The sequence below is a fragment of the Oryctolagus cuniculus genome, chromosome 9 (genome assembly GCF_051225735.1).
Source record: "Oryctolagus cuniculus isolate XC-2025 breed Fujian yellow rabbit chromosome 9, ASM5122573v1, whole genome shotgun sequence".
NCBI lineage: Eukaryota > Metazoa > Chordata > Mammalia > Lagomorpha > Leporidae > Oryctolagus > Oryctolagus cuniculus.
The window spans coordinates 94,341,186-94,353,666 of record NC_142875.1 but is presented as its reverse complement, the minus strand read 5'-3'; the positions used below and the strand labels follow the sequence as shown (position 1 = coordinate 94,353,666).

Here is a 12,481-nt window from a genome sequence, read left to right as displayed (position 1 = left end):
CTATGGCCTGGGAAAGCAGTAGAAGATGGCCCAAGTCCTTGGGCATCTGCTCCCAGAGTGGGAGACCTGGAAGAAGCTCCTGGCTTCAGATCGGCGTAGCTCCGGCCATTGCGGCCATCTGGAGAGTGAACCAGTGGATGGAAGACTCTCTCTCTCTCTCCCTCCCTCCTTCCCTCCCTCTCCCCCCACCGCCTCTCTGTAACTCTGCCTTCAAATAAATAAATAAATCTTTAAAAAAATGAATAAGAATTACATGCTGTTAATGAGCAATGCTTCAGACCTACAGGCTCAATCTGTTTCTTAATGCTTGATGGAAAATTTATTGAGTTTGTAAACCACAGCAACTTATAAAATATGGAGAAAGCTGCTAAGAAGTGATATTATTTTGCAGTTTTATTTATTTTTATTTATTATTTTTTAGTTGTTGAGGGAAGAAACAGAGAAAGAGAGCATGCTTCCCCCAGCTGGTTGGCTACAATGTCCTCAATGGCCAGAACTGGGCCTGGCTGAAAGCAGAAGCCGAGAATTCAGGTCTCCCATGTAGTGGGTGGCAGGGGCCCAACTACCTGAGCCAAAACCTGCTGCCTTCAGCAGAAGGCTGGAGTCAGGAGCTGAGCCAGGAGTTGAACCCAGACACTGCTGTTGGATGAAGACTTAACCACTAGACTAAATGGCTGCTCCCAGAGGGCTGTTTTAAATCAGAGTAAGAAGGGGACAAGAAACTGAGAGAGCAGATGTACCCTGAAAACCTTAGCTTGGGGCCTCTGCCCTTTCAGAAGAGTTTCCACCCTCACTCACTACTCCCCAGAGGAGAGACTGGCTTGTTGGGTGTACTGGTCCCTTCTCCCTTCAGGAAGCTATGGGAGTTGGGAGCCTACAGTTAGGCTTCTGAGCAAAGAGGTTTGTGTTTTATCAGCTATGAAGCTTTAGAAGTTGATTTTGCTGCAAATAAAATGTCTTTATTATTTAAAGCTTATGCTTTAATTTTTCATGTTTTTTGATCTGATGGAACAAAGACATACACCTTAACCGTTCTCGCTCATTGACTAAAAGGTAGACACTGGAATTTATTGTTTGCCCTTGAATCTCAACTGGGTCTCCCACCCCACCCCCGCATTCTTCCCTGGGGTTCCAGAGGCCCCCACACAGGGTCACCTGAAAGACCAGCTCCAGGAATTCACCCTCCCCCTCCTGCCCTCTGCCCCCATCCTAGCCCTCCTAAAATATAAAAAAACCTGGCTCAGGGGTCGGGGCCTTCTGCCCAGTATTCTCTCAGTGTGCACACTGGCAGTTGGTCACCCACCTCTGCGAATTTATTTTCTCTGTATAAATTCGGTCTGGCTGTAGGTTTGTACACTGCCTCCTCTCTGTTCCGTGCCTCTTTTTCTAACATGATCCATGTCTGCTCAGTTCATTGATAAATTGAAACAATGTGCTGGTTTTAGATCCTTAAAATACCTGCGTTCAGTGATCTAAACCACTCAGTGTAACAGAGATCAGTCTCTGTACCTCATTTGGTGTGTTCATAATCATGACCTTGGGTCTTCCATGAGGATTTTTTTTTTATCTTTTATTTAATGAATATAAATTTCCAAAGTACGACTCATGGGTTACAATGGCTTCCCCCCCCATACCGTCCCTCCCACCCACAACCCTCCCCTTTCCCACTCCCTCTCCCCTTCCATTCACATCAAGATTCATTTTTGATTATCTTAATATACAGAAGATCAGCTTAGTATACCTTAAGTAAGGATTTCAACAGTTTGCTCCCACACAGAAACATAAAGTGAAAAATAATAGATGATTTTTTTAAAATGATGATGAAATCAGAGCAGACCTATTGTCATGTTTAATCCCAGTGAGAGTCAAGTTGGGAATTGATAATTTCTTTTTTTTTTTTTTTTTTTACAGAAGATCAGTTTAGTGTACATTAAGTAAAGATTTCAATCGTTTGCACCCCCATAGAAACACAAAGTGAAATATACTGTTTGAGTACTCGTTATAGCATTAAGCCTCAATGTACAGCACATTAAGGACAGAGATCCTACATGAGGAGTAAGTGCACAGTGACTCCTGTTGTTGACTTTACCAATTGACACTCCTGTTTATGGCATCAGTAATCTCCCTATGCACCAGTCATGAGTTTCCAAGGCTATGGAAGCCCCTTGAGTTCTCCGACTCTTATCTTGTTTAGACACGGTCATAGTCAAAGTGGAGGTTCTCTCCTCCCTTCAGAGAAAGGCACCTCCCTCTTTGAAGACCTGTTCTTTCCACTGGGATCTCACTCACAGAGATCTTTTTGCCAGAGTGTCTTGGCTTTCCATGCCTGAAATACTCTCATGGGCTTTTCAGCCAGATCCGAGTGCCTTTAGGGCTGATTCTGAGGCCAGAGTGCTATTTAGGACATCCGCCATTCTATGAGTCTGCTGAGTATCTCACTTCCCATGTTGGATCACTCTCCCCTTTATTTATTCTATCGGTTAGTGTTAGCAGGTACTAGACTTGTTTATGTGCTCCCTTTGACTCTTAGTCCTTTCATTATGATCAATTGTGAACTGAAATTGATCACTTGGAATAGTGAGATGGCATTGGCACATGCCACCTTGATGGGATTGAACTGGAATCCCCTGGTATGTTTCCAACTCTACCATTTGGGGCAAGTCAGCCCGAGCATGCCCCAAATTATACATCTCTTCCCTCTCTTATTCCCACTCTTATGTTTAACAGGGATCACATTTCAGTTAATTTTCAACACTTAAGAATAACTGTGTGATAATTACAGAATTAAACCAGTCATATTAAGTAGAACAGACAAAAAAAAAATACTAAGAGGGATAATGTATTAAGTTGTCCATTAGCAGTCAGGGCTATGCTGATCAAGTCACCATTTCTCATAGTGTCCATTTCACTTCAGGAGGTTTCCTTTTTGGTGTTCAGTCAGTTGTCACCGATCAGGGAGAACATATGGTATTTGTCCCTTTGGGACTGGCTTACTTCACTCAGCATGATGTGTTCCAGATTCCTCCATTTTGTTGCAAATGACTGGATTTCGTTGTTTCTTACTGCGGTATAGTATTCTAAAGAATACATATCCCGTAATTTCTTTATCCAGTCTACCGTTGATGGGCATTTAGGCTGGTTCCAGGTCTTGGCTATTGTGAATTGAGCTGCAATAAACATTAGGGTGCAGACCGCTTTTTTGTTTGTCAATTTAAACTCCTTTGGGTAAATTCCAAGGAGTGGGATGGCTGGGTCGAATGGTAGGGTTATATTCAGGTTTCTGAGGAATCTCCAGACTGATTTCCATAGTGGCTTGACCAGTTTGCATTCCCACCAACAGTGGGTTAGTGTCCCTTGTTCCCCACATCCTCGCCAGCATCTGTTGTTGGTAGATTTCTGTATGTGAGCCATTCTAACCGGGGTGAGGTGAAACCTCATTGTGGTTTTGATTTGCATTTCCCTGATTGCTAGTGACCTTGAACATTTTTTCATGTGCCTGTTGGCCATTTGGATTTCCTCTTTTGAAAAATGTCTATTGAGGTCCTTGGCCCATCTCTTAAGTGGGTTGTTGGTTTTGTTTTTGTGGAGTTTCTTGATCTCTTTGTAGATTCTGGTTATTAACCCTTTATCTGTTGCATAGTTTGCAAATATTTTTTCCCATTCTGTCGGTTGTCTCTTCACTCTCCTGACTGTTTCTTTTGCAGTACAGAAACTTCTCAATTTGATGCAATCCCAATAGTTGATTTTGGCTTTGACTGCCTGTGCCTCCTGGGTCTTTTCCAGAAATTCTTTGCCGGTGCCAATATGTTGTAGGGTTTCTCCAATGTTCTCTAATAACTTAATGGTGTCAGGATGTAGATTTAGGTCTTTAATCCACGTTGAGTGGATTTTTGTGTAAGGTGTAAGGTAGGGGTCTTGCTTCATGCTTCTGCACGTGGAAATCCAGTTTTCCCAGCACCATTTATTGAATAGACTGTCCTTGCTCCAGGAATTAGTTTTAGATCCTTGATCAAATATAAGTTGGCTGTAGATGTTTGGATTGATTTCTGGTGTTTCAATTCTGTTCCATTGGTCTATCCATCTGTTTCTGTACCAGTACCATGCTGTTTTGATTACAACTGCCCTGTAGTATGTCCTGAAATCTGGTATTGTGATGCCTCCGGCTTTGTTTTTGTTGTACAAGATTGCTTTAGCTATTCGAGGTCTCTTGTGCCTCCATATGAATTTCAGCATCATTTTTTCTAGATCTGCGAAGAATGTCTTTGGTATCCTGATTGGGATTGCATTGAATCTATAAATTGCTTTTGGGAGAATGGACATTTTGATGATGTTGATTCTTCCAATCCATGAGCATGGAAGATTTTTCCATTTTTTGGTATCCTCTTCTATTTCTTTCTTTAAGGTTTTGTAATTCTCATCGTAGAGATCTTTAACATCCTTGGTTAAGTTTATTCCAAGGTATTTGATTGTTTTTGTAGCTATTGTGAATGGGATTGATCTTAGCAGTTCTTTCTCAGTCATGGCATTGCTTGTGTATACAAAGGCTGTTGATTTTTGTGCATTGATTTTATATCCTGCCACTTTGCCAAACTCCTCTATGAGTTCCAATAGTCTCTTAGTAGAGTTCTTTGGATCCTCTAAGTAAAGAATCATATCGTCTGCAAAGAGGGATAGTTTGACTTCTTCCTTCTTGATTTGTATTCCTTTGATTTCTTTTTCTTGTCTGATGGCTCTGGCTAAAACTTCCAGAACTATGTTAAATAGCAGTGGTGAGAGTGGGCATCCCTGCCTGGTGCCAGATTTCAGTGGAAATGCTTCCAACTTTTCCCCATTCAATAGGATGCTGGCTGTGGGTTTTTTATAAATTGCTTTGATTATATTGAGGAATGTTCCTTCTATACCCAATTTGCTTAGAGTTTTCATCATGAAAGGATGTTGAATTTTATCAAATGCTTTCTCTGCATCAATTGAGATAATCATATGGTTTTTCTTTTGCAGTCTGTTAATGTGGTGAATCACATTGATTGATTTGCGAATGTTGAACCATCCCTGCATACCAGGGATGAATCCCACTTGGTCTGGGTGGATGATTTTCCTGATGTGTTGTTGTACTCTATTGGCCAGAATTTTATTGAGGATTTTTGCATCTATGTTCATCAGGGATATTGGTCTGTAGTTTTCTTTCAGTGCTGGATCTTTCTCTGGCTTAGGGATTAAGGTGATGCTGGCTTCATAGAAAGAATTTGGGAGGATTCCTTCTTTTTTGATTGTTCTGAATAGTTTGAGAAGAAATGGGATTAGTTCTTCTTTAAATGTCTGGTAGAATTCAGCAGTGAATCCATCTGGTCCTGGGCTTTTCTTTGTTGGGAGGGCCTTTATTACTGTTTCAATTTCTGTTTCAGTTATGGGTCTATTTAGGTTTTCTATGTCTTCATGGTTCAATTTTGGTAGATTGCATGTGTCCAGGAATCTATCCATTTCTGATAGGTTTTCCTGTTTGCTGGCATACAGGTCCTTGTAGTAATTTCTGATGATTCTTTTTATTTCTGTGGTGTCTGTTGTTACGTTTCCTTTTTCATCTCTGATGTTAATGATTTGGGTCTTTTCTCTTCTTTTTTTAGTTAGTTGGGCCAATGGGGTGTCAATTTTGTTTATTTTTTCAAAAAACCAGCTTTTCACTTGGGTGATTTTTTGTAGTGTTTTTTTGGATTCAATCCTGTTAATTTCTTCTCTGGTTTTAATTATTTCTATTCTCCTACTAGATTTGGGTTTGGTTTGCTGCAGTTTTTCTAGGTCCTTGAGGTGCGCTGAAAGCTCATTTATTTGGTACCTTTCCAATTTCTTGATATAGGCACCTATTGCTATAAATTTGCCTCTCAATACTGCTTTTGCTGTATCCCATAAGTTTTGATATGTTGTGTTGTTGTCTTCATTTACTTCCAGAAAGTTTTTGATTTCTCTTTTGATTTCTTGAATGACCCAGTGTTCATTCAGGAGCATGTTGTTCAGTCTCCATGTGTTTGCATACTTTCTGGGGTTTCCTGAGTTGCTAATTTCCAGCTTCATTCTGCTGTGGTCTGAGAAGCTGCATGGTATGATTCTAATTCTTTTAAATTTGCTGAGACTTGCTTTATGGCCTAGTATGTGATCAATCCTAGAGAAGGTTCCATGCACTGCTGAGAAGAATGTGAAGTCTGTAGATGTAGGGTTGAAAGTTCTGTAGATATCTGTTAGATCCATTTGGGCAATAGTGTCAATTAAATCTGCTGTTTCCTTGTTGATCTTCTGTCCGGATGATCTGTCTATTTCTGAGAGTGGAGTATTGAAGTCCCCCAGTACTATTGTATTGGAATCTAAATCTCCCTTTAAGTCCCTTAACATATCTTTTAAATAGACCGGTGCCCTGTAATTAGGTGCATATACATTTATAATAGTTACATCTTCCTGTTGAATTGAACCCTTAATCATTATATAGTGTCCCTCTTAACAGTTTTTGTATTAAAGTTTATTTTGTCTGATATTAATATGGCTACACCTGCTTTTTTTTGGTTTCTGTTCGCATGGAATATCTTTTTCCAACCTTTCACTTTCAGTCTGCATGCCTCTTTGTTAGAGAGATGTGTTTCTTGTAGGCAACAAATAGTTGGGTTGTGTTCTGTGAGCCAGTCAGCCAAACGGTGTCTTTTAACTGAAGAATTCAGACCATTAATGTTCAATGTGACTATTGATATGTAGTGACTTTGCCCTGCCATTTTCCCGGAAATATTTTCTAGTCTATGCTTTGAGCTTCCCATGCTCTTTTACTGGTAGGTGTTCTTCCTTTCCATTCTTTCATATTGATGGCCGTGTTTCTGTGTTTCTGAGTGTAGCACATCTTTAAGTATCTTTTGCAGGGCCGGACAAGTGGCCACAAAGTCTTTCAATTTCTGTTTGCTATGAAAGGTCTTTATTTCACCTTCATTCACAAATGAGAGCTTGGCAGGATATAATATTCTGGGCTGGCAATTTTTCTCTCTTAGCACCTGTGCTATGTCTCGCCATTCCCTCCTAGCCTGTAGTGTTTCTGATGAGAAGTCTGCTGTGAGTCTGATTGGAGATCCTCTGAGAGTAATCTGACGTTTCTCTCTTGCACATTTTAGGATCTTTTCTTTATGTTTCACTGTGGTAAGTTTAATTACCACGTGTCGTGGTGAGGATCTCTTTTGGTCATGTTTACTGGGGGTTCTATGAGCTTCCTGTACTAGGATATCTCTGTCCTTCTCCAAACCTGGAAAGTTCTCTGCTAGTATCTCACTAAAAAGGCCTTCCAATCCTTTCTCTCTCCCCATGCCTTCAGGAACTCCTAGAACTCGAATGTTGGTTTTTTTAATAGTATCCTGTAGATTCCCAACAATATTTTTTAGATTTCTAATTTCTTCTTCTTTTCTTTGGTTTGACTGTATGTTTTCCTGTGCTCTATCTTCTAAGTCCGATATTCTCTCTTCTGCTTCACCCATTCTGTTTTTAAGGCTTTCTAATGTGTTTGTCATTTGATCTATTGAGCTCTTCATTTCATTTTGATTTCTCTTCACTATCACACTTTCCTGTTCTACTAGTTTCTGAGTTTCATTTTGACTCTTCCTTAAAATTTCATTTTCACGAGAGAGATTTTCAATCTTGTCCATTAAGGATTTCTGTAGTTCAAGGATTTGCTTTTGAAAACTTCTAAATGTTCTTATCATAAATTTTTTGAAATCCATATCTTGCATTTCTTCTATCTCATCATCTTCATACTCTTGGCTTGGGGTGTTTTGCTTATTTGGAGGCATCATAGTGTCATCGTTGATCTTGCTCCCTCTATTTCTGTGTTTGTTACTTGGCATAGTTAATTCTTCTTGCGTCACTGTGCGTTTTTTTTTTTTTTTTTTTTTTATACTGTGTCCGTGTTAAGTGGACTGCCTGCTGTTGGAGGAGCCTTAGAGGCTTGAGATGGGTGCGGCCTGAGAGCTCTGCCTGGTTCTTCCTGGTTAAGGGTGTGCAAAGGTGACACCCTCAGGTTATGCGTGGTAAATCTCTCTCTTTTTATTTATTTATTTATTTTATTTATTCAGGGGGTAAGTAACACCGCAGGGCAGGGCTGTGCAGAATTGATGGTATTTCGTTTCCAGTCTTTGGCTCCTCTGGACTCCCACTGGGTTGCCTAGGCTACTGAATTGTAGTGACTCAGTTCCTTAGCTCTCCCCCATTGATATGTAAATCCAGAGAGGAGGCCTGCTCTTTGTCTCTTGGGAATTCTTCAAGCCTTGCAGCCTTGTAACCTTTGCAAGGTTAGGGGGAAGAGAAACCCCGAAGCTTTTTTTTCCTTCTTTCTGGTAGTGAGTTTGCTGCACTTTCCGGCCCCCCTCTAGATTCTGACCCCCGTTTCCCCACCAATGTCTCGGGTTATTGAGCTCACCTCCCCTTCCAGCGCCGATGTGTGGACTCGGAGCCCTGAGCGTCCCAAGTCTCCCCGCTGTTGTCTGTGTGGCATGCACTCCCCTTCGAGCACTGATGTGCAGACCCTGGGGCTTCTGCGGCTGGGTCCCGGGACTTTGCTTCCGTGTGGTGGGCGACCTTGTTCTCCCAGTAGGTCCTCCGATTCACGGCCACTCCATCCAGAAGGGTTTCCCCTGCAATATTTTCCTGGTTCTTTTTTCTGCGGCTACCGTAACTCCCCTTTTATTAAACTAAATTTTCCCGGACTATCGGTGCGCGCCCTCACTATTCTGCCATCTTGGCTCCGCCTCCATGAGGATTTAAATTACATTGTGCATTTAACACAGATTTATGTCATACATTTTAGAATACAGATCCAACTAAAAGCTTTGCTTGTAACAAAGGATCATTTCCCAATCATTCTGGAGATTGTAGCTGTCCAAAATAACTTCTTCCAAGATGATTTCGTATGGCTAAGAAGCTAATGAAATCAAATAAACCTTCTATTCAAAAGGTCCTATTATTCATACTCTCTTCTTGGTCCTTTTTCTTGACCTCATTTCATCACCTAAGCAGCCTCTCTCTGGCCATGTGCTTTGAGGACCAAAGCAACAGATGCTTGGCATTGCTGTGTTATGGCAACAGAGCTTGAAGAGGTTTGTTTTGCACAAATATAAGAGAGGAAACTACGTATGACAAAAGAGCAGAATGATTTACAATAGGATTGTCACAGGATGAAAGCAGTCTTGAATCTTAAAAATCAGGACTTAACTAAATGGAAAAGGTGAATGTCAGTTTATAACTAACACCACCCAATCCCCTGCAAAACTTAAGGAGCAACAAATCTATTAGAGTTGTACTCACTCCACCTCCTTGGGGCATGCTGAATTTTCATTTTGCTATTTTAAATGTTAATGCATACTAGCAATTGAAAAATCAAAGAGTTGTCCTAAGCTGTTCTACTATAAAATGACACTTATTATGACAGCTCTAGAAAGACAGTTCACTTTTCCATGTTCTGTTTATTCTGAGACTGTAGAAAATGACTTTGGACTTGTGTTTAGAGATGCAGATCCTATAGTTAGCAGTGCTGTTGGTCTCCATCTTGAGCTGTTTGGGGATTCTTCTAACAGTGGGTGAAAAACAGGAAGTCTACCACTTTTGTGATGGAGGGCATTTTACAAAGTGAGTGGCCTACACTGAAGCTGTTTCCATGGGTTTAGTGTGTCCTTTTAAATTTATGGCAGCTTATACAACCAATTGACACTGACCCACCGTCAGACCACGAGAGTGATTCTGTGGGATCACATACCACCTCCAATCTCTGCCATAGAGAGCAAGCACAGGAGCGGAACAGGCAAGAATCCCACCACCCACTTGCTGCTGGTTCTTGGTTGACATCACAACCCCATTGGGCTTCAGTTTTGTCATTTGCCAAATGAGTACCACCCCATCATCTCAACACAGCTGTGTGGATGGAACGAAACAGCATACCAAAGGTTTTCTTTTTTCTTTTTTTTTTTTTTTGGACAGGCAGAGTGGACAGTGAGAGACACAGAGAGAAAGGTCTTCTTTTGCTGTTGGTTCACCCTCCAATGGCCGCCGTGGCCAGAACGCTGCAGCCGGCGCACCGCGCTAATGCGAAGCCAGGAGCCAGGTGCTTCTCCTGGTCTCCCATGCAGGTGCAGGGCCCAAGCACTTGGGCCATCCTCCACTGCACTCCCAGGCCACAGCAGAGAGCTGGCCTGGAAGAGGGGCATCTGGGACAGAATCCGGTGTGCTGGCGCCGCTAGGTGGAGGATTAGCCTATTGAGCCATGGCGCCAGCAACACACCAAAGGTTTTCAAAGTTAAAATGGCTATGTTCAAGTTTCAGGTCATATTTTGTTTTGATTTCAGTAGTTAATGTACAACTTGTGACTCGTCCTATCTGAGTCTTTGTCACTGATAACTTGGGGAAAAATTATACATACCTGAAAAGGTTATTATGAGGATTAAAGAAAAGTAAGACACTCAACTGCCAGGTCCTTGAAAAATGTAGGTTGATTTTTATTGCTCACTGATGATATACAGAAAGCACGGCCAATTCTGTGTAACTTATTCTGTTGACTACATCTTGAAAGTCAGATCAACCTCAATCCCTTCCAAACCTTTTTCTTGCACAGTCTCAGCATCAAACTGAGTGGAAGGCCGGCGCCGCGGCTCACTAGGCTAATCCTCCGCCTAGTGGCGCCAGCACACCGGGTTCTAGTCCCGGTAGGGGCGCCGGATTCTGTCCCAGTTGCCCCTCTTCCAGGCCAGCCCTCTGCTGTGGCCAGGGGGTGCAGTGGAGGATGGCCCAGGTGCTTGGGCGCTGCACCCCATGGGAGACCAGGAAAAGCACCTGGCTCCTGGCTCCTGCCATCGGATCAGCGCGGTGCGCCGGCCGCAGTGCGCCGGCCGCGGCGGCCATTGGAGGGTGAACCAATGGCAAAGGAAGACCTTTCTCTCTGTCTCTCTCTCACTGTCCACTCTGCCTGTCAAAAAAAAAAACCAAAAAAAAAACAAAAAAAAACAAAAAAAAAACAACTGAGTGGAGAGTTTGAGGTTTGCATGATGTACACGAAACACTGAATAGAACTTTGGGGGCATCTAATACTGACTAGTGCTACTTTTATGGGGAGTCAGAAATCCAAAGTTGAATATGGTAAATTCATTCCTCACAGCAGTTCACGTACCTAATGTGGGGAGGGAGGTGAGGAAAAGAGCCTATTGTTTTCTTTCTTTTTTTCTTTCTTTTTGGACAGGCAGAGTTAGAGAGAGAGAGACAGAGAGAAAGGCCTTCCTTCCGTTGGTTCACCCCCCCAAATGGCTGCTATGGCTGGCGCTGAGCTGATCTGAAGCCAGGAGCCAGGTGCTTCCTCCTGGTCTCCCATGCGCGTGCAGGGCCCAAGCACTTGGGCCATTCTCCACTGCCTTCCTGGGCCACAGCAGAGAGCTGGACTGGAAGAGGAGCAACCGGGACCGAACCGGCGCCCCAACTGGGACTAGAACCCTGGGTGCCGGTGCCGCAGGAGGAGGATTAGCCTAGTGAGCCGTGGCGCCGGCCAAGAGCCTATTGTTTTGATGAAAATTAACAAATCCAGTGGAATACACACATTGTTTTAATGCTTCTTCAACCCACGTGCCAGTGAGACCCTGTCTTATCCAAACACCTTCCCCTCCCGGAGACATTTTTCTGAGTCCCTCTGGAAGGCACGCCCTCTTCCTGAGTCCCACCCCCCTCTCAGTCCTCCAAGGCATCATGGGGCTCCCAAGGCGGGAGGGCTTGAGGCCACACCTCCCAGGTCACTGAATCAGGCAGGTGCTCTGGAAGAGGCTGGCGGCGGTCAGAGACAGATGTGACTGTGCTCCTGGCATGTGGTGCCCGCGCCTGCCACAGACAGATACAGCTTCCCGTCTGGACACACGCAGATTTCATAGAGCCCCTGCGAGCTGCCGGAGGCGGCTTGAGTTCCCTGCAGCAACTTGGGCAGACACACGGTTTCAGCATCGAGCACAAGCTGGTGGGGAGAAAGAGATGAGATGTTAGAAGAGGGAGGAATCCATGCGCAGGAATCAGCTCATAAGCCACACCCTCAGATCGCTTCTAGAGTGCCTAAGTGTTTCTCTAAGACGCCTGGTTTTCCAGCAATTGTACTTTTTCTTTTGTAAGTAAATGGGATTCTAACAATTAATATTGAGTGGCATGTATTCTCTTGTCTCGTTATGACTTTGGTCTGTTTTGGTGATGTTTGATTTCTAGACTTGAGCTCCCAGATTTTGTCCTTATTATGGTTGACTTTTACAAAGTGTCCTTATTTTTCATTTAAATTTCATTCTGTGTAAGTAAGCACTGCGCTCTGTGGGCTAAGAGGGAACTCATGTCCTTAGCGAGTCAGACTGAGAGATGCTGCATTAGTAGGAAATGACTACACTGATGTTCTCTGTAAGCTCCAAAAGTCTGCAGTGTTTTTTTGAAGTTGAAGATAGGTGACTTTGTAGCATAC

General features: G+C 42.9%; 1 protein-coding gene across 6 annotated transcripts in view; it reads right to left on the bottom strand.

Moving 5' to 3' along the window:
• Positions 1 to 10,478: 10,478 nt before the first annotated feature.
• SGCG (sarcoglycan gamma) overlaps positions 10,479 to 12,481 on the bottom strand; it is a 137,931-nt gene continuing 135,928 nt past the window's right edge. For 5 of the 6 annotated variants that reach the window (XM_070048305.2, XM_070048306.2, XM_051849884.3 and 2 more), the window contains exon 9: positions 10,479 to 11,995. In XM_070048305.2, the coding sequence (XP_069904406.2) occupies positions 11,822 to 11,995 (174 nt within the window). In that variant the 3' untranslated portion in view covers positions 10,479 to 11,821. 6 annotated transcript variants of the gene reach the window in all.